This window comes from Sceloporus occidentalis, unplaced genomic scaffold (genome assembly GCF_023333645.1).
Source record: "Sceloporus occidentalis isolate IW3139 unplaced genomic scaffold, rSceOcc1.0.p SCAF_176, whole genome shotgun sequence".
Taxonomy (NCBI): domain Eukaryota; kingdom Metazoa; phylum Chordata; class Lepidosauria; order Squamata; family Phrynosomatidae; genus Sceloporus; species Sceloporus occidentalis.
Window position 1 is genome coordinate 1,610,623 of NW_028317156.1, and position 25,830 is coordinate 1,636,452.

The 25,830-nt window shown below is 44.6% G+C and overlaps 1 protein-coding gene across 5 annotated transcripts in view; it reads right to left on the minus strand.

Moving 5' to 3' along the window:
* The window catches only part of LOC149278997 (mitogen-activated protein kinase 8), a 67,361-nt gene extending 41,791 nt beyond the window's left edge, over nt 1-25,570 (minus strand). For all 5 annotated transcript variants that reach the window (XM_089501533.1, XM_089501531.1, XM_089501530.1 and 2 more), the window contains exons 1-3: nt 25,449-25,570; nt 9,731-9,860; nt 6,347-6,405 (exon numbers count right to left, since the gene is read on the minus strand). In XM_089501533.1, coding sequence (XP_089357659.1) covers nt 6,347-6,405; nt 9,731-9,860; nt 25,449-25,570 — 311 coding nt within the window. The remainder of the gene's footprint in view (nt 1-6,346; nt 6,406-9,730; nt 9,861-25,448) is intronic.
* Nucleotides 25,571-25,830: the final 260 nt, after the last annotated feature.

The window sequence follows — 25,830 nt, forward strand, 5'->3', positions numbered from 1 at the left end:
ATATAAGCACGTGTGTTTCCCAAATACAGAGTTCCTGTTTCACCTCAATACAGGTCTCCTCTTGTTATTGAGGTGAGCCTCGGTGCTGCCCTTATCAGGGAGGTAGAGCGCTGTGTGACGGGACCGACCTGTACCCCGACTGGGTACTCCCGCCAAACGTTGCTTCCTCCTGACGGGACACCAACAAGTAACCCCTTCAGCGCCGGGCAGAACCAGCATTGTAGATAGAAGGGGGGACGCCGTTGCACCCTAGCTGTGTTGGCACTGTGGCTATCCGAAGCTTAGCTACACAGCGAGGCTACAGCCCACCCCAAACATCAGGAGCTCACAGGATTAACAGCTACCTGTTATGTAATTGATAATTAGGTATGCAGCAGTGACACCTAGTCATACCTACAGGGGGTCTTAATTAGACTTGGGCACCAGGGGGCCCTTCGTGTTCGTCTTCGTGCTCGTCTTCGTCAACAAAAAAAAAATCTTCGTATTCCGCGAATATTCGCCCGTTCCTGTCTTCTCTTCGGGCGAATATTCGTTTTTTCTTCGTTTTTTCCGGTTAAGGGGTTAATACGGGGTTAACGCGTACCGCAGCAGCTCTGCTGCAACTCTATTGGTCGCCAGCAGGGGGCCTCCTGCTGGGGACCAATGAGCTCACTACCATATATAGCTAATATATTCTCGGGCAGAATATTATGCTACTCAGAGTAAAACCAACAGAGGGCAGCATTCTGTCCGAAGATATATTAGCCATATGTGGCAGTGTGTTCATTTTCATTTATTATTTAAATAAAATATATCCCCATGATCCGCTGGTCTCACCGCTGCAACAGTTAAATGTCCACACTTGCAGACATTAATTCTGTCGAACTTGCAAACTCTTTTTTTCTATTTATTTTGGGGGGGTTTTTTGTATTAAACCATTACGCGAAAGGATCATGGGAATATATTTTATTTGAATAAATGCAAATGAGCACACTGCCACATATGGCTAATATATGTTCGGACAGAATGCTGCCCTCTGTTGGTTTTACATTAAGTAGCATAATAAATAACTGGATTTCAAGCATATGGAATAATGCTACTTAATGTAAAACCAACAGAGGGCAGCATTCTGTCCGAACATATATTAGCCATATGTGGCAGTGTGCTCATTTGCATTTATTCAAATAAAATACATTCCCATGATGCTTTCGTCTAACAGTTTAATACAAAAAACCCCCCAAATAAATAGAAAAAAAGAGTTTTCAAGTTCGACAGAATTAATGTCCGCGAGTGCGGACATTTAACTGTTGCAGCGGGGAGACCAGCGGATCATGGGGATATATTTTATTTAAATAATAAATGAAAATGAACACACTGCCACATATGGCTAATATATCTTCGGACAGAATGCTGCCCTCTGTTGGTTTTACACTGAGTAGCATAATAACTTTGGATTTCAAGCATATGCTACTTAATGTAAAACCAACAGAGGGCAGCATTGTGTCCGAAGTTATAGTAAGTTATTTATGCTAAGTTAAATGTCCGTACCGGCGACTTTGTTGGTCGCTGGCACTGACATTTAAATGACACAGCGGGGAAACCACTGGTGTCCCTGCTGTGTCAGTTAAATGTCCGTACCGGCGACTTTGTTGGTCGCTGGCACGGACTTTTAACTGTTGCAGCAGGGTCCCAGGTTGATTTTTTTTTTTTCTGCCTAGCAACTAGTGGTAAAGGGCCGTGCGAGTGAGCCTATTGGTCGCTTGCACAGCCCTTTACCCTACGGATTTCTGCTCCCGTTATCCAACGCAGCATCGCAGGGGTTAACGGGAGCGGAAATCAGGAGTTAAAAAGGCCGTGCGAGTGAGCCCTATTGGTCACCTGCAGGGTCTTCCTCTGGCATCAACCAATTGGTTGATGCCAGAGGAAGACCCTGCAGGTGACCAATAGGCTCACTCACACTGCCCTGTAACCCCTGATGACGAACCTGCGGATTTCCACTTCAGTCAACTCCCGCGATGCTGTGAAGATAAGGTAAGTTAGATGGGGAAGGGACAGGGGAGAATAGTAGACGAAGGCGAAGATTCTTCGTTGTGTGAGTCTTCGTCTTCACCTACGTTTTACAGGCACCGTCTTCTCTTCTTCATGTCTTCGGAACGAACACGAAAACGCACTCTTCGTGTTCGTTTTCATGTTCGCCCGAAGACGAATGCACAAGTCTAGTCTTAATACAACGGCTAACTCACACATTAACAGGGGAAACACTTCACACCTATACAATTAACAATGCTAAGACAATCAGCCTTCTTCCTACCACAGGATGTCCAGCTGACGTTACAGTTTTGAGACTCTGAGTGCTAAAACATGGGGAACAGAAGTCTCTACAAGGCCTGGGCCCATAGTCGATAGGGAGGAGGCCGGCTCTCAGGCCTCTCCAGGGACCCCAGTGTATTACTATGCTTCTGTATATTACAGTGCCATCGAGGTTCCCGAAGAGCTGTGGCTTCGGCTATGATCACTTATATTGTCCTTTTCAGGACAATACCCATTCAGCTTCGGCTAGCCACAGAGGTAAAGCAGCTCTGCTGCAGCGGTTAATCGGTGTCCGGGGGGGGGGGGGGGCAACGTTTGGCGGATGTACCTAGTTGGGGTACAGGTTGTTCCTGTCACAATAGCTATTTGGATGGTAAATAGTGTGGCTCAGGCAGGTGTGTGTGGGCACATGAGCTCGACCACGCGATAAAATATTTCCAGGACTGCTTTTCATTCCCAGTCCAGCCCTTTACCATCTGAATCTCCAACAAGGGCTTATATATCAGTAATTGTATGTAAGGATTTCTTGGGTTTTCTACTATTTTACGAACTGTTCTGACAATTTGTAACCTTATTTTCTGTATGTCATTTGTTTCTGTATTCTTGTAAATAGCACTGTGAAACCTTTTTTCAAATTAAATGTTCAAATAATCAGCTCTGGTCTAATGTGAAGCCACTACTCTGAAGAAAGCTCCGGTAGAACACGCTACAGAAGAGTTAATTATATTTGTGGTAGGGGCAAATTAATAGAATTAGTGGAACAGAGAAATAGATATAAAAGGGTCCATTCAGTCTGAGGTATGCCAGGTAGTCCTATAAGAGGGCAAAAATGAGGACGCAAAGTTAGTCAGACCATAATGTGTGATAATGACTTAACATAACAATATGTACCAATATCACTACAGTGCAAGTGTCATGAAGACATTGCGAATTTCAGTTGGTTAGGGAATCTATAGGGAAAAACCAGGAGGATTTTCATCTGTCTAGCTTCTTGATGATGATATGGGCCAGAACTTTATTTTTAGAAGCCGCTCAAGCTGTTCCGATTCTACAGGAGTGCCCTGAATATGCAAGTGGGTTAAGGCCTATCCTGGTTAATAAAAACCTAACATATTTTATAAACGCAACTGATAATATTGGCTCCCTGGGAAACTGCGAAAGAGGACTGTATAACAAAACTTAATGTGTGTGCTCGGACCAGATTGATTCATTTTCGTATGACCAAGGAACAGCACGTAATGATCAGAAGCGTAGTGTAAGTCAGAATTTTTTTTAGAAAAAAAGTTGAATTAGGTGTAGTAGCCTGCCTGTAGTAACACAGGGTGTTGCTATCAGTTCAATGATGGGCAGGATAAGTGGGGGGGGGGGGGTGTTGTGCCGTTTTAAGCACAAATGCTCAAGTTGCAGTGGAGCCCACCCTCACGCCCGCTGCTTCAAGCGGCTAAGGGTGGGGAGCGAGACGATTTGGGAGTGAAGGGCGAGGATGCAATTTCAGCTGACTTGTGCACAGTTGAGTATGCGTGGTTTGATAAGGCGGTTCCGATGGTTTGGGCGGCGGTTCTGGGAGCACTGCTGGCGAAGACCGATATCGAGGGGGTTTTTCGCTTGCTTCCGGTTCACCCAGGCTGTCATCTCTTACTGGGGTGCCAATTCGAGGGTTAATTTTATGTTGATATGAGACTCCATATGGGTTGCTCGATATCTGGATTTTACTTTTTTGGAGTAGGAGGTGGGTATGGCCTCCATGATTTTTTCATGTATTGGGGTTGGGGGCTCTGGGGATTGTCTTCACCTCTTGCAAACTGTGTAGGCTGTGATGCGGCATTTTAGGGTGCCCCTTTCTCCGGATAAGACGGAGGGGTTGACTACGTGCTTTAGTTTTCTCGGAACCGAGATGGATTCTGTGGTTGTGAGCCGAGAAGTGGCCGAACTCTTGGAGGGATTTGGGGCTTACGAGGAACCTGGCGTTCTTGGAGCTTTTTCCCATACTGATGGTGGTTGAGTTGTGGGGGGACCTTCTTAAGGATAGACGGGTCATGTTTCATTGTGACAACTTAGGGGTGGTTGAGGCTATCAATAATTTGACAGCGTCTTCCACCCATGTGGTCCGCCTCTTGCATCGGCTGGTATTGCAGTGTTTGGGTCTGAACGTGAGCTGTAGAGCCGTGCATTTACTTGGTATGAAAAATGTGGGCTGATGCTCTCTCTCGCTTTCTGTGGGTGGAGTTTAGAGCTACAGCACCATATGCAGACGAGGAGGGGGTCCCGTGTCCAGTGAACTTTGGGCCCTTGGGTTGGAGGAGTAATGCAATGGATCCGTGGTTCGGTGTCCAAGGCCACTTCGGGCAGATATGGTAAGGTGTGGGATGAATGGGCGGCGTTTGAAGGGGAATATGGAGATTTACCTTCTCATGCTGGTCAGGTTCAAGGTTTGCTTTACCTCCTGTGTAGGTGGGACTTGGCCGGGGTATCCGCTCGCCTGTCGGGCCTTAGTTTTCTGTGCAAGATGATGGGGTTGTCAGATTTTACTTGTCCGGCAGGCTGTGAAAGGATGGCGGCGGGGTGTGGTTTCTAGGGATGTTAGGAGCCCGGTGTCGGCAGAGTTGCTGGTTCGTTTGTTTGGGGTCCGTGTGTTTCAGATTTTGAGGTTGGTTCAGTTGTTTCAGGCGGCTTTTGGGTTGGCATTTTTCGGGCTGGCGTTTTTTGGGCTATGCGGATAGGGGAATTGGTTAACCCTAGTAAGCGAGTTTCTGGGGGTGTTTTGATGGAAGACTTTGTATTTGTGTCCAGGGGTTTGCGTTTTCGCCCGATGTCAGCGGTGCGGGATTTTTTTGTCGCTTCGTCTGGTGTCTGGAGGCCCGGGGGGGGGGGGGCTGACTAATTTGTAGAGGCGGACTACCTTTGCGGTGGCGTAACGAGATCTCAGTAATAGAGAATATTGCCTCCTACCTGACTCACTAAACATGCTATGGTTATGTACCACTACTGAATTGCCTGTCCCCTTGGTTAGGAAAAGGGGTCCAGACTAACCCCTTCAATCCCCTATGGACGTACCGGGACGTCCAAAAAAACGCCTAGTAAAAAACCCCTATGGATGTACCGGTACGTCCAGCCCTTCGTGCAGTGTCAGAGACACATCCCTGCCGCTGCACAGGAGATCAGGCTGTCGTTTGACAGCCTGGACTCCCCACTGACAGCAGAAGCCGGCATCTCCGGCTTTCTGCTGTCCGATCTGCTGTAACAGCTCCCGGCATGAAAGCCGGAAAGCTGTTACATTTCAAACTGCCCGATCGTGCATTCCCTTCTGGGTTGCGTCATTGCCGACGTAACCCGGAGGTTCATCGGAGGATTTTTAACCCTTATTTTCTGTACAGTATTTGTTTCTGTATTATTGTAAACAGCACTGTGAAACCTTTTTTTCCCAGATTAAATGTTCAATTAATCAGGTAGAACATGCTACAGAAGAGTTAATTATATATATGTATTTTGCATTATCCTTTAAAACTGTAATTCTGTCTTGTTTTGAGTAACCTAAGATATAAGATATAAAGTATTGGTGTAGTAGTGGGGTGATAGTGTAGGAATGATTTTTAGGGGATAATTTGGTGGTTGCTGGGACAAGAAGCCAGGGATCTGCTGTCGTAAACCCTTGCACTTCCAGACTCTCCTCACTGTCTCAGCCTATAGCCCTGGCTTCTTGTCCCAGCAACCACCAAATTATCCCCTAAAAATCATTCCTACACTATCACCCCACTACTACACCAACACTACACCTGCTTCAGAGCGTGATATGCATCATGCAGCGGATTCCTCCTATGTACTCTGAATAAATGACACAATGCAAAAAGCCTCATTGTCTCTTCATGCTGTGTCAGTGGGAAAGACTGCAATGACAGATTCATATATACGGATTTGTCACAAAATGTCACTAACAATTACAGTACAGATTGTTAAAACTGGTCAGCTTTTACTAGCAATTATACAGGACACAGTCTTGATCAAATCTCTTAAATCCTACAAACTTTTTTCAAGCCCATTCAGCATATTAGAAACTTACAAGTCTTGGAACTCTTCCAGAGACCTCTGAGGTGTAAAGACGTTTAGGAGTCCAATTATCTAAAATGAAAAAGAAGGGCATGATTAAATTACCTTTGGGTACAAATTAAAGACAATGCATGCAAATTAGATATATTAGATGCTATCCCCGACAACCTTAACATCTACGAACAAATAGCAAAAGACAGTCTTCCTCCAGAATTGCTTCCAAGGCTGATTTTATACACCATGAATTTATGCTACATTCCTACAATTCTGTCCTCTCTTTCTTGTTAAACTAATTATTCACCCTCATCCTTCCTTTCATCTAATACATGACACCCCTCACCTTCAATTAGCTTCTCCATCCCTACACCACAATCCTATCTCACAGAAATAGGACTCCACTTCTTCACAACATCCATCTACGCCGCCACCACCACTTAGCCGAGACAAAATGCCTTTTCCCCTACAAATTAAGGAAAATTTCCTTGCACTCAACCTGTCCCCCTGACTTTTACATGCATGTATGTATGTATGAATACTAGCATGTATGTTTGTGAGTGTGTGAACCTGTATATGTAAGTAGGGTGAGATGGAGTGTGTGTTAGAATTAATATTTGCGTGTGTTTTTTTGTTTTGCTTTCTTTGAGTTAAGTAACCTAAGGATTGGAAGCTGATTGGAATGCTGGGGTTCTTTTCTGTGTTCGTACACACACCAGGACAGGCTCTTCCACACCAACACCCAAACACACACACACCAGGACAGGCTCTGCCACACTGACACCCAAACACACATCAGGACAGGCTCTGCCACACTGACACCCAGACACACACACCAGGACAGGCACACCGACACCCAAACACACACACACACACACCTGTGGCAACTTTGCCACCAAAACAGGCTGCCTGTGGCAACTTTGCCACCAAAACAGGCTGCCTGTGGCAACTTTGCCCCCCCCTTACACATCCATGCTATCACACACACACACATTCATTCACTCGTTCAAATATTTATTCACTAATTCACAGATAATCATTCACTCAGATATTCATTCATACATTGATACTCATTAATTCCCTCATTCAGATACTCATTTACATATACTCATTCACAAACATTCATCCACTCACTCCTTCACAGATACTCATTAATTCACTCTTTCATTCAATCTCACATACTCCATACAGCCTCCCTCACCCCCTTACTTGAACCGATGATGTACGCGTCGCTCGCAGACTTCCGCGGATCTGCACAGGGGGAGCAGACGCACAGCAGGGTCATGTGACGTACGTCACATGGCTCCGTTGGATACCTGCGTCCCCCTGGCTGTGGAAGGGACGCTGCTCGTGCGCGTCTGCCAGGTAAGTAGCGGGCCCGGTCGCAGTTGCTGCACGCTTAATGCCCGCATAGGCCCAGTCAGTCCGTTCCTGACTGGGCCTATTTTAAAGGTAGGGGCCTGGAGCTGCAGCTCCATTAGCCCCTAAGTCAATCCGGCCCTGCCGTGGCCCAGGCTGGCCCGGCCGCGGCCCTGCCCACTGGGCAAATGCCCGGTTTGCCCGATGGCCAGTCCGGGCCTGCTTCCTATATGCAGATGGTCCAGAAATCTTTCCGTCTTTAGATGGTGTGTAAAGATTATTCACTTTTTAGGCACTGGCCAGTTTTTAGAATAACCTTTGGTATTCCTTTGTCTAAACTCCCTTCTCTGCAACTCATCCAAAATGCTACTGAAAGGCTTATTTACCTTACACAATGCTTAGGGTCCTTGGGATATTAAATTTTTTTAATCAAATCACTCCTGCTGATTTGAAAAGTCTTGAAAGATTTGAACATTTTGAAACTTACAGGCCGCTGCCTCATTCCATTGACCAGTCTCTCTGCACTCGGTAAATGGACAGAGGGACTGAATGGCTCTCAGTGAGGCCCAGTATGTTAACTGATCCCCAGGATGCAACATAGTTTCCCAGTGTTCAGATGACGCAGGCAACAATAAGAGTGTAGATGGTGTGTGTATATGTAAATACAGAACAAAAAAAAAAAAGTTCAGCTAGCTTCAGAATAACAACTATAACTACATGTTAATGAAAGGATTCTCATCCATGCATATATATTAGTGCTGCAACAACTAATCGATAATAATCAATAATGAAAATTGTTGCCAACAAATTTAATTATCGATTATTTGAATTGATTTTATCTATTATAAGATGAGGGTTTTTTCCAGAGCAAATGCGCATATCAAGGGCACAGTGGTATATAGGGGGTTATAAGGCATATTTGGGGGGCACTGTGGCATATCTGGGGTATAGAGCATATCAGAGGGCACTGTGGCATAGCAGGGGTATATGTGGCAAAAGTGGGGGGGCAGGGTGGGAAATAAAAACAAGAAATGTATTTTTCTCAAAGTTTTTTTATTCTGCTGTTTGTTTAACACTTAAAGTTTATTGGGTTTACAAAACAAACCCCCCCCCCCAAAAAAAAAAAAAAAAAGAGAGCATGCGGAACAAAATTCCAATAGTGCACACAGTGCATGTCAGCAGACATAAATAAAAACAAAGAAAAATGTAGACACATGAACACGAGAAACTGCTGTTTGTTTTTAACATCCTGTTATTACATTTGTTTATCGGATTAATCGAAAAAATAATCAGCCTACTAATCGATTATGAAAATAATCATTAGTTGCAGCCCTAATATAAAATATATACAGGGCACCAACAACACTCTTCTTCTGCTTCCCTACTTTGTGAAACTATCAACTGGGTAACTATTTAATAAATAATTACATTTAAATTCCTCATACTAACGTACAAAGCCCTACATGGCACTGCTCCCCCGTACATATCTGCTCTCATAAACTACTCCTATGCTCAATCTTTACATTCTTCTCGTGGACAAAGGTTCTCCTCCCCATGACTAGTTTCACACTTACAAGACTTCACTTGTGCTACTTCATACCTCTGGAACTCGCTGGCACCAAACCTCAATATTCAAGAAAAACTTCAAAACCTACTCAATAAGTATGCAATTTTTTTTTACCTAGACTCTTCATATCGTATCTGCCACTCTACAACTCCCACAGTAATCTATGGAACTTTCTATCTTTCTCTATACCTTGTTCCTTTCTACACCCACCCCCTCTAGATTGTAAGCTTCTGAGGAAGGCCCTTTTTACCTAATTTATCAAATCTAGCTTTGTCATACCCTTTGAATATATAGATTTTATGAAGCACTGCATAAATTGCTGGCCCTATACAAATAAAAAAATAGAAAAATTATAAAAAATTCTTAACATTTAAAAAATAGATTTTAACACTAATTATGACTAAAATAATAATTAATAAAGCATTGATACAGATAATGTGCAATGAAATTTAAGTGTGCAACTTATACAGGACTCACATTCTTATGATTGACGCATTTCATAAGCACCAGTTCTCGGTAAGCCCGCTTAGCATGCGTCTGGTTCTGGAATGGTCGACTCAACTTTTTTATGGCGACATGTCTCTCTAAGACAGCATCGTAAGCAGCACTGTGGGGACCACAAACATAATATCAAATATCACAAGACATAAATAGGTTTCTAGAAAAAGCAAACCAAAACAAAGTTTTAATTTAAAGCTCACCTGGCCAAGGCCGTTACACAAAATAAAACAATTAACTTTTAATGAATCCCTTACTTCATAGGGATTCATAATGGCAGACAGCAAAGATAGGCATCCAGGGAAGGACAGACTGTTGTTCCAGTTAATCTGTTTAATGTCAGACACCCCCCAAGTGTACTACATATGTTTGAGTTAGTCTTTCCCCATTCCTCTCCCCATTGTATTCCACTATGTTGATAATTAATTTATGTCTGCATAAAACACACGTGCATGTCTTTGAATAAAACAGTTCTTTTACTTCACCCTGCATTACATGTCAGCTAGTGATTTGGGTGACTAGAGAGCCATAGGCTGATTTTGGTTTGGGGGTACAATCTGTATAGTTGTGATGGATTCAACCTGAATTCAATATGCTTGAGGAAAGGATGAATAGAAGGTTGGATGATATTTGAAACTAAGAATTGGGGGATGGGATAATAGGAAGAAGCATATATTTTGCCCCTCGAACCATAGACAGAAGGAGCCTGCAGCATGTCATGTTAAATGACAAGCTTAAGTTCATAGTTACAAATGTTTGCAGTTTAGAGGATAAGATCCATGAACTTATGACAGTAGTGGCAACTAAGAATGTTGATTTTGTGGCTCTTATTGAGACATAGTATAATGAGAAAAATGACTGGGACATAGCTGTCACCCGACGCCCTGTACCCCGACTGGGTACTCGAGCCAAACTGCGCTTCCTTCTGCCAAGACACCAGTGGTTAAACTCCTTCAATGCCAGACAGAACCAGCATTGTAGAGAAGGGGGATGTTACTGCACCGGAGCTCCGTTGACGCTGTAGCTATCCGTAGCTTAACTAATTCAGCAATTGTACCACCCTGAAAAAGGACAGTGAGTTATTACAGCAGCCCACCTCAAGCATTAGACAGAACCAATGTCGAGGTGAAAACAGGACTGAGTTTTATTGAAAGCACACCAGTATCTAAACAGTACAAGGTGGTAATTTAAATAAAATAGTCACAGCAAACACACATCTCCATCATGCCTTCCTTTGCACACTGCTCAGTACTGGCACTCGGCCCACCTCGGCCCAGTAGGAGTTTGCTATTGTAGTTTGTGGGGAAGATGGTAAACATGGGCGGATTCCTGATTTCTGTCTGAAACCGGATGAATAAATCCTCACCCTACGGAGAAAAACATTCCACACCAGAGAGTCTCTGGTAATTGGGGAAACGTGGCACTCTGTACTGTGCCTTGTACCAGCCTCCTCAAAAACAGAACCTCTTTCAAGGCCGGGGCCCATAGTCTGAAGGGAAGAGGCTTGCCCAAGGCCCCTCCAAGAGCCCAGGACACGGATGCTTCCGTGACACTTCTCCCCACAAAAGGTAGACTTAATCAGGTATCAGACCTTGGAAGGCAAACTAAAACTCTCCTCGATCTTTGCCATCTCCACGTCACATTGATGGCAGCAGTGGAACGCTTCCTTCCAAAGGAAATGTCCAAATGACATTCTAGGAGTAAAGGAATTGGTCCTTCCCCCCTAGTGGCAGATGAGAGCAGGTGAAACAGTCCTTCTTCTGCAGCAGGCCAAACCAGAATATCCTCTAGCCCCAGCAGAAGCGCTGGTAACATGGCAGAGAAACAGCTTCAGGGATCCAGGAAGATGCGGCAACTGGCCCTTCTCCCGAGCAGCAATGCAAGCACCAGGGAGAGGAGAAATCTGTCCTCCCTCCCCAGAGGCAGTGGGAGGATTTGGGAGATGTGGCAGCCGGCCTGTCTACCCAGCGGCAGACCCCAATTCCAGAAGAGCAGTTACCTGTTCTACCTCCCCAGCAGCAGTTACAACACCAGAGAGAGGATCAAGGCACTCCCCACCGGCTGAGCGAGTGACTGCGCCACACAGCTGGCACATCTCCCCAGCAGCAGCATCAGAGAGGGGATGCAAACAGCATCACTCCCCAGCGGTTGAGTGAGAAGCCTGGAAGTTGGCACATCTCCCCAGCAGCAGATAAGAGAGAAGGAACCCGTCCTTCCTACCAGAGGCAGCAGGCGCAACTGGGAGATGTGGCAGCCAGCCTGTCTCCCCAGCGACAGTAAGGAAATGAGACAGCAGCCAACCACAAATACGAGAGCAAAGCGATCTGTCCTCTCTCCCCAATGGCAATTACAACTCTTGGGGGAGAATGCAGGCAGCATTATTTCCTCAGCGGGTGAGTGAGTGCCCAGGAGATGGCGCAATCGGCCCATCTCCCCAGCTGCAGAATGGCGCACCAAGGAGGGGGATGAAGGCATGATCACACCCCAGAGGCTAAGTGTACTCCAGGGAGAAGCGGCAGTCAGCACTTCTCTCCAGTGGCAGGTATGAGCATTGGGAGAGGCAGGTTGGATGAGAGCTGCCCAGGACCAATTGGGACAGGATGGAATGACTAACCTCTGAGTCAACATGTCTGGGGTCTCCTCCTGTGTTAGTCTATCTTGGGAGAAATGTCACGGTAACCTCCTGAGGCTGAGAACAAATGGGGGTAGATTTGTGTTTGGGAGGGGAGCACTGATTCCTAGGGAAACTCCTTGCCTGCCCAGCCTCCTCTTATGTCTGTCTAAGTTACCTTGTAACCCTTGGAGTTACACTTTGCTCATGGTGGGCAACACTCGCAGGTGGTTATGGAGAGGGAGCTCATTTGGGAACCTTGGTCTTATTACCAATATTTAGGACCGTGTTTACCCAGCCGGAGCACTCTGGCCCAGCTACCACGCGGACTATTCCCGAGGATGTTTCTAACGTTGTCTCAGGGTCTGGATCAATTCACTTTTTGGAACATAACATCCTCGAACCCTGAGCTCTCCATTGGTACTCCGGGATTGTCTGAACGCGTCGGACTGTCTGGTAGTTGATGAGATTATACTCCTGATCCAATTATCTTGTGCCGTTTCCAATAAAGTCAATTCCTTTAGTACGGGTTCTGTCTTGTTATTGGGGTACTTCTCCTGCTGTCAGGACAGTAAAGCGCTGTATTGCTATGCTACAGTGCCACCGAGGTTCCTGAGGAGCGGTGTTTCATGTCGTCAACGAAGCTAGCGCCACCTGACGATTGAAGTCTTGTATTCCTGGTGGCTTTGGGGAGAAGGAAGCAGCATCTGGGTGTACCCAGTCGGGGCACAGGTTGGTCCCATCACAAAAGCAATACTAGGGTACTATTTATATAGAAAATACAGGGAGGGCAAGAAAGGGGGATAACATAAAAAGAGCTAGATAATCTACTAATTAAGAAAATAGCTAAAATGATAGATGGGGAATGATGAAGGGGGGAAGTTGTAATCATGGGCGAATGTAATCTTCCTGATGTGACTTGGAAAACCAAAGTAGCTGGTTGTGACCGGAGTGCAGATATTCTAATCCCCACCGGAATTATCTTTCAAACAAGTAGTTGAGGAGCCAACTCATAAGGAGGTCGTATTAGATTTTGTGTTCACAAATGGAGATTTGTTAACTGATATTACTGTAGGTGACCGTTTGGGCTCTAGAAAAGCTGACATTTCTAGACAATAGCATCTAGTAAATACAAAAAAAAATGGAGGAAGATAGACAGATCTATGAGATTAGGCATAAAGAGGCAAAGCAATAGCTGCCAAAGCGCACAGAGAAGAGGATTGTATAGTCGGTAAAAAAAGAGATACAATATTTTTTTTTTAGATATATAAATTAGAAAACGAAAGTAAAACAAGGAGAAGTTACATTTAAAAAAAGGAAGGAAGGTATGTACAAGAGGATAAAGGTCTAGCTGACTGCCTGAGAAATGAAGGAAAGGGACCTCAGTTAGGTAAAGAAAGTCATTTGATACATGAGTTTATCAAAGCGGAGGTTCTATTCCAGTTTTGTAAAGTAAAGACAAATAAGTTGATGGGGCCTGATGGGATACAACCCAAGTTATTAAAAGAGCTTTGTGGTGTGCTATCAAAGACATTAACAGATTTATTTTTAACAAATCATTGTTAATGAGAGTAGTCTCAGAAGATTGGAAATTAGCAAATGTTGTGCCCATTCATAAGAAAGAAAGTAAGGAGGAGTCTGGCAACTGCAGGCTTTTGAATCTTATATCAGTAGCAGATAAATTAATGGAAACTATGTTAGAAGGGGTCAGACTTTGGCATAAAAAACATGAAATCATTGATCCATCCTGCCTTGTATCGGTTCAGGCTGGCGGTGGTGCAATGGTGTGGGGGACATTTTATTAGCACGCTTTGGGCCCCTTAGTACCAATTGAGCAGCGTTTAAATGCAACAAGCCCGAGTATTGTTGCTGACCATGTTCATACCTTTACGACCACAGTGTACCCATCTTCCACGAGCTACTTCCAGCAGGAGAATGCACCATATCACAAAGTTCACATTATCTCAAACTGGTTTCTTGAACACGACAATGAGTTTGCTGTACTCCAATGGCCTCCAGTCACCGGATGTCAATCCAATAGAGCACCTTTAGGATGTGGTGGAACGAGAGATTTGCATCATGAATGTGCAGCTGACAAATCTGGAGCAACCTTGTGATGCCATCATGTCCATATGGACCAAAATCTCTGAGGAATGTTTCCAGCACCCTTTAGAAAGTATGCCACAAAGAATGAAGGCAAAAGAGGGTGCAACCCAGTACCAGCAAGGTACCTAATAAAGTGGCCAGTGAGTGTATTTCCAGAACGTTCTGTGAACCAAAGGTTTATGATTAATGCAACCTGTTCTTATCTCTTTCCATTCCCTTCCAGTGGAAACAGAGTCACAATTCATTTGGAAAAACCTGTGGAGTTGTGGAATGGTGAAATTGAACTGATAGATGATGTGCCTCTCGAGAACAGGAATCTTGAAAAGGGGCATTGCCAGAAATTACAGTCTTGCTCCCACCAGGGGATCTGATCTTCTGGCATCACAGATGCTTCTGTTCCTCCTGCTTAGTTTACCTCTGTCATACCGATTAGACCTTCTGTTGGTGTAATGCTGGTAAGACTTACGAGCCTTTGTTCATTGTTCACAATGATGAAAAAATATGAAACTTCAGTGGCTGTTCTACTCCAGAGGAGGGATTTTCTCCTCCTGACAGATTTCTTAAGAGTGTTCAAATGATATCCAAATCAAATGTCCTGTGCATAAGGGATGGAATATAAGCTCTTCTTGGAGGTAGTATCTGCCGATCATGGTTTAAGCTATAATGCTCTGCAGGCTACCATGATAAGGTTCATATATCTGGCTGACAACTTCAAAGCTCCTACCGTTGCATCACACATCACATTAGCAGACATCATGACGTCTTAATTCTCTATAGCCTTCTCAAGTAGATAGACCCAGACCTTATCAGCTCTAGCAATAGTAGCTCTTGTAAGTGCCTTGCTTTGAAAAGCTGAAGCTTTTCTCATGCAGCCTTTTGCATTCCTATCAATCATTTAAGCCAGAGGGATCCTCTAAAGACAATAGCTATGTCAACCTTAATTATAATATTGAATTCTTTCTTCTTAGTGTTTTCGAACTTTCAAAGAAAAAGTGCGGTAAACTTTTTAGATAAATGGTCTTTTTTGTTTCTTTCCACTACACACTCATGAGCTCCTTGGACATGGGGTGGACTAAAAAAGCCTTTGGGGTCTTCTAAAGTGGGACATATGATCCTGAGTAGATTCTGTAGAACCTGATTCAGCAATTCTGGCACTGATCCTCCCACAGAGGACCTGAAAAAACAGAAGGTATGAACGGGTGTGTGCACACAGCTTTTATACTTCATAGATTTACAATGCTTACACTTTCTTTAGTAGAAGTAGTGTTGAAGTTATAGTTTGTATTAGAATTAATGTTATTTAAGATTAATTTATGGTAAATCAATGTTTGAGTATTTTGACAAAAGATAAGGCGTACACAGAATAAAAAGGAGGGGGAGGAAACAGGAGGGGGGGGGGATCAAGGTCCATTCATAATGTAGGCAATGCAATAAGACTTTTGTTATGTTAATTAAACATACGTTCAAGAACAGATTCATATAAGGTAGCAACCGGTACAAAATGCAGCAGCAGCAGCAGTACAAATGTAAGGTTATACAATGTGCAAAAATAAAGAACCCTCACCCACGGAAATGGTGATGTGGCTCATACGGAAGGGTCGGGGGTACAGGGGAGAATCAGGAGAGGAGAAAAAAAAAAAAAAAAAAAAAAAACACGGGGAGGGAAAGGAGGCTGTTGGTGGAGGAAAGAGGATCATAGAACAAAAAGGCCTATGACAAGCTGCATGTAGGTGGGCGTGTCATCCAGCAAGAAGCGAATGAGGGGGCTATAGAGGAATTGCATCCAATGGAACCAAATGCGGTGGTGTTTCTCAGACCTATCGGTTGCCGAGTGTATCAGCTCCTCGAGGACTTGTCTCTGCTCCACTCTCTGGATCCACTCCCGAATCGTGGGTGGAGTTGGGTCACCCCAATGTAAGGGGATCAGTGCCTTCGCAGCAGATAATAAATGACGTATCACAGAGGACTTGTACCAAGAGATCCAAAAGGGCATGTGAAGAAGGAAAAATTCAGAAGAGAAGGGCACCGGCTTGTCAGTAAGAGCCTGAACATGAGTGTGGATGGCCCGCCAATAAGGAATCATGAGATGGGCAAGACCATCAAAGGAGGAATAGAGGACACGGGGACGCTCCACACCTCCAGCATTCATTTTTCACATTAGGGTTATACCGAGCAGTTGTAGTCAGGGGTCTACACCAGAAAGCTAAAAGTTTGTATGATAACTCCTGGTCCTTATTAATGAGAGAGCAGCGATGAGTTAGAACACATTTTTCCCATTGCACCTCTATTTGTAATGATGTTTCCCATTTGTCCACATGAGGCGGGAGGGCAGGATATATAGCCGATAGGAGCAGACCATACAGTAGGGAGATGCCATGAGCTGGAGGCTTTTCAGAAGTGCATAGTGTCTCAAATTTAGTTAGATCTCTAAGAACCTGATGTTTGCGTGCTAGCGACAGAAAAAAAGTTACTCAATTGGGCATAATGGAACCTCACAATGGGCATAGGTGGGCCCGAGGACATCAAATCCCCTAAAGGCTTCAGACCGCCTGATGTCAGATATGTCCGGATCCCAACCACTCCCCCACCCCCCCCGCGGCCACCTCGGGAAATAGTCCGAATTGCCGGAGCGAGGATGGAATAGTGGAATTGTACTCCGGATCAATGAGTGCCAGACCCCAAGCATCGCCATAATAAAGGGGTGGTCCGAAGCCCGGCAACGATCCAACATGCCTAGCAGATCACTTTCCACCTCAGCCCTTCTTTTGCGGGCCACAAGTCCACTCTAGTATAAGCAGAAGGTGATATGCCCTGTAATAAGTACGAGGGCAAGGCAGGGCTAGGCCAAGCCTCACCTTAGGAAAGATGAGGACGCTATATTTTATGCGCAGGGAGCAACAACCCCAAACAAACCGGAGGAAGGCAGTACGGACTGAGTTGAAAAAGGAGGGAGGAATGCGTATGGAATAAGTAAAGAAGGCGGGGCATAACAGTCATTTTAATAGCGTTAACTCTGCCTAACCAAGAGACCGCTAAAAGCGACCACTTACGGAGGTCAGCCTGCAGAGTAGATAATAATAGCAGAAAATTAGAAGCATAAAGCTGAGAGAAATCAACTGATAACCACACAAGTATTTCAGTTTACTGTGACACCAAGTGAAAGGGAAAGCAGCTGCCAGTGAGCTGCCCACACCCTTGGGCAGATTAACATCTAAAATTTACCGATGTAATCATATTGATCTTGAAGTTGGAGAGGGCACCATAATCGCTAAGTTCTTTCATAATAGACAGTAGGGAGATATGTGGTTGTGAGATAGCAAAAAGGAGGTCATCTGCATAGCCTAAAATTTTATGTGGGGTATGACCCACCTGTATACCTCTGGTATCTGGGTTTAAATGTATCACCTGCAGTAGAGGCTCCAGGGAGAGTACAAGCAGCAGGGCCCTGCCGGGTCCCATTGCATATGGAGAAAGGGTCAGAGGGGAGACCATTGATGCAAAGCCATGCAGAGGGGGCGGAGTACAGGGACTGGATCCAGGTCCAGAAAGCCCTCGCCAAAACCCATGTGCTTGAGGGTGGCCAGCATAAACGACCAGTCCACCCTGTCAAAGGCTTTTTCCGCTTTCCATGGTGGAGCAAGCTAAGAGCACAAATAGTGCCGTCCCGAGCTTCACTGCCCAGGACAAAACCCGATTGGTCAGGGAAGATAGGAGGGGCTTCAGCCGGTTTGCTAAAATTTTCGTGAAAAGCTTTTGGCCTGAATTGAGGAGCGATATAGGGTGGTAGCTACCACAATGTTCAGGGTCTTTACCCTCCTTGGGTACAAAGGTGATGGTTGCTGACATAGTATGAGCATGGATCCGGCCACCTTCCAATATGGAATTGAAGGCTTCTACAGTGAGGACCCAGCAGATCCCGAAAGTGAGAGTAGTATTTCAAAAGGGAGCCCATCCGGCCCTGGGCATTTCCGCGATTGAGAGGACTTGAGGACCAGTTCTCCCCTAAGTAGCGTAAGCTGTTGCAGGACTTCTCCAGACGCTGATGCCTTGTAGGCTTGTTCCGCTACCGCAATTCGTTCAAAGAGGAAATCTCCTCGCCCTCTGCCTTCTTATGTTGAGAACAGATTTGAATAAAATGCCCTCTAATCACACTTTTATATGCTTCCCACACTGTAAGGTGGGGTGTATCCACTACTAAGTTTTCCTTAAAATAAAGGGAGAAGGCGGAAGATGTATCCACACTCACCACTAGATCTGACAGGAGGGACTCATTCATGTGCCTGGACCGCTCCGTGGGGCGAAGAGGAGGAGATTCCAAGGACATAGCGAGCAGAGCATGGTCAGACCACGTCATCAAACCTATGTGGGCTCGGTGCAAAAGAACAGAGTGCTGGTAGAGGGAGGAAAAAAAAAAAAAAGTCGATCCGGGAGTAGGAGCCATGGGGCGCGGAAAAGAAAGCGAAGTCCTTACCAGCAGGTGTAGTGCGGTGGAGGGAGAGGAGCGAAACAATCTTGCGCAGAACGTGGCATGGTGTGCGGCATTGGCCAAAGGAAGTATTTGGAGCTGGGTGAAAAACAATTGAAAAGCCACACTGAAATCCCCACCTAGTATCAGGATAACCTCGCTAAATTCTTGCAAACGCGTGACAGTTCTCCCTAGCGTAACACGTTGGCTTCGATTAGGCAGCTAGAGATTAGCGAAAGTGTACATCTGGTTAGCAATGAGCCCCTTACGTAATAGGCATCGGCCTACCGGGTCAGTGACCACCACAATTTCTCGAAACAATTGCCACTGCCTTTGACTTGGCTATGGCATTATTGCTAAAGGATCTGGTAGGGTAATACCGGTTGGATAATCTAGGGGGACCTGGAAGTGAGTCTCCTGAATGAATGCAATGTTGACCCTTTCCCGTCGTAAATCGCAAAGCAAGTGGGAACATTTCTTGGGGATGTTAAGGCCTTGGACATTGAGCTATTTGCGGGGAGGAAGTGACATACTGGAAGAGAAGAAAGAAAGAGAAGGGCGAAAAAAGGGGGGGTAAGACAGAAAGGATCACAGGAATGAAAGCAAGGAACAAGGGGAAGAGGGAGAGAGGGATGGGTGGGGGAAAGTGTCAAAAACAGAACACGCCGGTCAAAGCAGGAAAAAATTACTCAGCTGCCCACAGCCCCAACCGGGAGTCTGCTTTGGTAAGTCTAGGGAGGGGTGTCAGCATGTCTCAGGGGAGGGCAGCAAGCATAAGTGTTTTGGTTTTTTTTTACTAGGAAAGTGTTTTCTTTAAAAAAGCACCTAACTTTTAAGGTGCGGCCTATAATCAATGCGGTATGTATGTATGTATATATTACACACATATACATATACACACACGAAGCATAAACATGTACGAATGATATACCCTGCTAATGCACGGCGAGGTGCAACATGAGTAACACAAGTCTGAAGACTAGGACATATAGGAGGTATACAGAGCACCGAAGAACAAAAACAAAATATAAATAAAACAGAAGATCCCAGTGCCAATTTATAGGAGGACAAGCCAACCATATAGGATCTATAGTAGGTGAGTGCATGGCCCCCCGTGAAGGGCTCAGTAATTAAAGTTAGCATAGAAGAAGGGTGTGTAATGTGGAAATAGTGATAACGAAAAAACCCACAAAAGTAGCACACCCAGGTCGGGGACACGCATCCATCAGCAAAGTAAGCGTAAACCCAAGTATGTAAATGTAATGTCCCTAGGAAAGCGCAGAAAAAATTAAAAATATATTATATATATTTGCTCGACCCTGATTATAAGACGACCCCCAAAATCTGAATATTAATTTAGGAAAAAAAGAAAAAGCCTGAATATAAGACGACCCTATAGGAAAAAATTTTTACCAGTAAATGTTAATTCATCTAAACTATTACATTTTTTAATAAAAGCTATGATTGAGAAAAATATTTGTTTGTTTTTATTTCCTTGTATTTTCCAACCTGCCCCCCAGTTACACACATCTGCCCCCAGGCTTGCCACTCCAATATGGCACTGTGGCCCATGATATGCCTTATACCCCCTATATGCCACTGTGCCCCATGATATGCCTTTTGACCCCCTATGTGCCACTCTGCCTCCAGAAATGCCTTATACCCCTATATCCCATTCTGGCATTTAGGGGGTTAAAAGGCATATTATGGGGCAGAGTGGCATATAGGGAGGTATAAGGCATTTCAGGAGGCATTTCAGAAATGCCCTATGCCCCCATTTAACCCCCCCCCCCATCAACCCGCTGCCCCGGCAATACAGCAGGAAATTGGAAGCACCGGTAAGTGTGTGTGGGGTGGGGAGTGTTAAATGGGGGGGGGGCGACAGAAGGATCCAGATCCCCTGCAGCGGTGCGGGGGATCTGGATCTTAGTCAGACCTCTATTTGAGGTCCGATTATAAGATGACCCCGATTAGAAGACGAGGGGTATTTTTCAGAGCATTTGCTCTGAAAAAAACCTAGTCTTATAATCGAGCAAATACGGTATATAATATATATATATATATACACACATATACATACACACACCATAAGCACAAACACGTAATAGCGATATCTCTTGCTCATGCACGGTGAAGTGCAATATGAGCAATGGAAGTCCAAGGACTAGGACATAGGAGGTATGCAGGGCATCGAAGAACACAAACAAAGAATATCCCAGTTAGCATGGAAGGTGGGTGTGTAATGTGGATATAGTCTAATTGATTATGAAAAACCTCACATAAGTAATACGCCCAGGTCAGGCCCAGGCCCAGGCCCAGGCCCAGGTCAGGGAACACGCATCCACCAACAAAAGTAAGCGTAAACACAGGTATGTAACTGTAATGTCGAGAGAGTGAGAGTGAGTCCATAAGCAGAACCATGTAAGAATGATATCTCCTGCTAATGCGCGGCGAAGCGCGACATGAGTAAAGTCAGACGATGGAGAGGTGTGGTGATCATACATGACTCCAGGGACATCACCAGCACGAATCAAGCAGTCTGGAGATAGCAGGAGATATGCAGTCAGGAGTGAGCCAGTCCAGGAGAAACAAGGAAGTTCCAAGTAAGCATGTAGGTATCCAGGAAGATGTGTGTGTTTGAGTGTAGGACAAAGAAATAAACTGCTCCAGCAGGACAAAAAGTAAATGAAGCAAGTAAATATAGATATGCACTACATTTGACATAATTGCGTGGCCTGAGGTGATCTACATAAAGACGCTAAGTAGGCACATCACCCTCAGGAATCAAGCAGACTGAAAGTGAGTAAACCCGGCAGAAACAAGGAAGCTCCAAGTCAGCATGTAGATGGTCATGAAGACGTGAGTAGAGAGCAAAGTGCAGGCCGAAGGGATAGCAGGAGACATGTATTCAGAAGCGAACGAGTCCGGGAAAAGCAGGGGAGCTCTAAGTGGGCACGGAAGTATCCAGGAAGTAATCTGGATGTTCTGTCTGCATCCTCTGTTTTCTAAATCTTCGACCCGGCGTCTGATATTGCTCAGGTAGCGAAAGTGTAGGTCAGGGAAGTGTTAGGAGCTTAAGATGGTTTGATGTTGAGCGGTCGAGGCGTCTTCTAGTGCCAACACCCTGCGCGCCAAAGTTGTTAAATCGGTGTGCAGGGCAGCCACCTCATCTCTGACCACCTGCTTAAATTCCAGCATGAGCGTGCAGAAATCTGCTCTCCATGGTGCAGAGGAAAAGATTTGCAGCACCTCAGGCATAGGGGGCTGCTGTGGGAGAGGTGGTGCAGGAGGGTGTCTTTGAGGGAGGAAGAGCTGGCAGGGGACCCTGCCTGTTGGTCTTCTAAAGCCTGTGAGGTAAGGTCAGCAGCCGGGGTTTGAAAATATTCCAGTAGGGAAGCGGAACCTGGACCGGAACAGCCACTCTGTGTAGACTGATGAGGAGCCAGCTTTTTGGTGCGTCCCATTGTCGGGGTTGCTGGTGGTCGATGAGTAAGGGGCGAGCCGCGGCGGAGCAATTGGATAAAGCATCCGCCTTCCTTGGCGGTCAGACACGCTCATCATTTAGGATTAAATTTAAATCCCAACTTAATTTAAGAGATAGGACCAGCATTACCAAATCAATTTCCTGTCCTCAAATTCTTCCCCCCTCCCCTTTTACACAAGCCACCTGAACCAATGAACAATAAGCTCCTCTTGCAATGCTTGCTGATCAGCATGCTCAGGGCAGGGGAGGTCAAAAGGAAGAGTGAGAAACAGGTTCCCTCTTCCAAAAAAACAAAAAAACAAAAAAAAAAAAACACCAAAAAAAAAAACCCGAAAAAGTTAAGAAAAGTTTTGTTCTTCACAAAATGTAGTTATATATATTGCACAGTATATAACAAAACTACAGGGAGCTCAGTGTAAATTACAAAAACTATAGAGAGCACACAGTCATCCATTTTGCACAGGGAATATTTTTTGTTTTTTTTAATATATAAATTACACGTCCTTATGCCCTAGCATAAGTAAAAAATAAATAAAAATATACCTTCATTACCCCAAAACCACTTAAGACAGTAATTTTAAAAATAATGTAGTATCGGGTTATATCTAAGGGATCAGAAAAAAAAAAAAAAAAAAAACTGAATGTAAGGTTTGTGTATTATGTATATCTAATTCCTATGTTACATACGCTATATGGACAAAAATATTGGGACACATCCCCTAATTATTGAATTCAGGTGTTTCAATCAGACCCGTTGCCACAGGTGTATAAAATCAAGCACCAGGTCATGTAGTTATTTACAAACATTTGTGAAGAAAAAAAATGGGTTGTTATGAAGTGCTCAGTGAATTCAAGCATGGTACTGCGATAGGATGCCACTTTTACAATAAGTTAGTTCGTGAAATTTCATCCCTGCTAGGTATTCCACGGTCAACTGTAAGTCATATTATTGTGAAGAGCCGTGCTGAAGTGCATAAAAAACATGTGTCTTCTGTACCACCCATGAGGAAAACGCTATTTACCGGAATGCTTAACACCTACTGGTGGTGGGGCTGTTTTTCAAGATTTGGGCTAGGCCCTTTAGTTCCAGTGAAGGGTAATGTCAGTTGTAATGCTACAGCATACAAAATACATGTTAGACAATTGTATGCTTCCAGCTTTGTGGCACTAGGTTTTGGGAGTGTTTTTTCTGTGTACAAAGCAAGGTCCGTGCTGTGGAGAAACTCGAGTGGCCTGCACACAGAGCCCTGACTTTAACCCCATTGAACACCATTTAGATGAATTGGAATGTCAAACGCGAGCCAGGCCTTCTAGTCCAACATCAGTGAATGACCCCACAAATGCTCTTCAGGCTGAGTGGGCACAAATACTCCGAGACACACTCCAAGATCTTGTGGAAGGCCATTTAAGAGGTGAGGAGTCAGTTAAAGCTGGAGGGGGGGGGGGGGGTATTGGCTCCATATCAGTGTCCACTGGAATGAGATTCCCAACAAGCTCATACAGGTGTGATGGTCAGATGTCATAATTTTGGTCATATAGTGTATTTGAACAAAGCTAATGCATTTTGGTAGTTTTACAAAAGATGGAAGGCTACAAAATGATGCGGAAGATGGCCCAGCCTCCCAAGAGTGAAATTTGGCCAGACCTCTCATGCTCAAAAGGATAAAGAGATAACACAGCCTTTAACATTAAAGTAAATATTTTCTGACTGCTTTGTGCAATGACCCTAGCAGGATATTTATTTAAGCTTATTTTACAAAGTGAGGCATCTGTCTTTAATAGAAATCTTGAAGATATACTTAATCAAGTAACATTACCCATTGGCTCAGCAGCTTAATTAGGTAATTATAACGATTAACCATATTGTGACAAAACAGTTCCTATCCCTATTTCCCGCTCCTGCAATTCTTACTCCCTCTGGTGGTGGCATATGGAATTGTGAAATTCCCCTGGAGCCCTCTGTGGATTTTGAACCAGCTGCGTTCCGCTAAAACTTTGAGCCGTTGCCGCTCACTCATAAAACCTCTGATCAGTAAGATATTTAGGGGCGAGGGAGAAAATTCTAAAAGGCATATACTGGTTTGGGGCCCCCACTAGGGGGACCCGGTTTTCCGGACAGCAGGGAGGGGGAAAAGAAGGGTACCAGGAAGATGGCTAAAGTGTGTATTTGGGCGGGGCAGGGGGAGTGTTAGGTATTGTATTTCAACGAGCGCTGTGTATAAATGTGTCCTGTAGCTCAATAAAAAGTCATGTTTGCACCCTTCATCAAGTTTTAATTTATGTTCGGGTGGGGAGTTATTTGTGACTGAACACTCGGGGGGGGGGGAGAGACTTTGTCAGAGCTACTCTGGTCGAGTTTTGGCGCTCCGCCACACATATAAAATGAAACAGTATAAAAGGATTTTGTCTGTCTTTCAGTAAACATTTAAAACATGAATCAATCATGCTGTTGAATTAGGCACAATTTCACTCCTTAGGTAAAATAGGCAGACTAAATGAGCTGAATTATTCTGCCATCAAATTTTATGTTATGAGTAGGGTACAAGTAAAATCCAATATGTACAGTATAGTGTACTACAAGTTGAGTATCCCTAATCTGAAAATCAGGGTTTTTTTTCCAGATAAAGGAAATTCAGATAACGGCCACGTATCCTGGAGTCAGTTTATCCTTTCCTCGCCTCCTTTTCGGCTTCTGCCTGCTGTCTGCGCCTTCTCACCAAGGTCCCAGAGCGTTTCTGGTCCATTGTTCAGGATTCCTCAGAGCACTTCCGCTCCCTTTTCTGCGCCCGAAGTTCTCTGGGGAAGCCTGAACAACAGACAGGAAACACTTTGGGTCCACAGGGAGAAGCCTGAACAATGGAGCGACACAGGTGAGAAGACAGATCCATTATCAGTAATTATCCCTTATCGGAAACACTTCTGGTCTCAAGCATTTCAGATAAGCAATACTCAACCTGTACTAAGTGGTAAACTAAGCATACATAACTGTTGTACCAGAGTTCAGCTACAAGGTAACAAAGAAAATTCTTACCATACTATCCCCTGTGCCCCAGATCCAATAGGTTTTAGATTCTGGTAGCGCTTGAGTACAGTAAAAGTAGAATCCCCAATCTCGAAGACCGAGAAGTTGCTGTCACGTTTGGCTCTGCTCATTGTTCCACAGGTGTTTACCTCGATGGCTTCATCCAAACACAGCTCCTCACTGTCAATGACTACAAAAGGAAGCATACAAGTGAGATTAACATCACAATTTCTTCAGTACAGTCTAGTAGAACAATGCCATGTAATCATGCCTGTGAAAATAGTCCCTATTGGCTCTTAAGATATGAATATTTGGTACTGAACCTCTTAAACTTATCCCTGGGTGCAAGAGTTACAAGCTTGAAACCTTAAATACACCATTAGTCAAGATA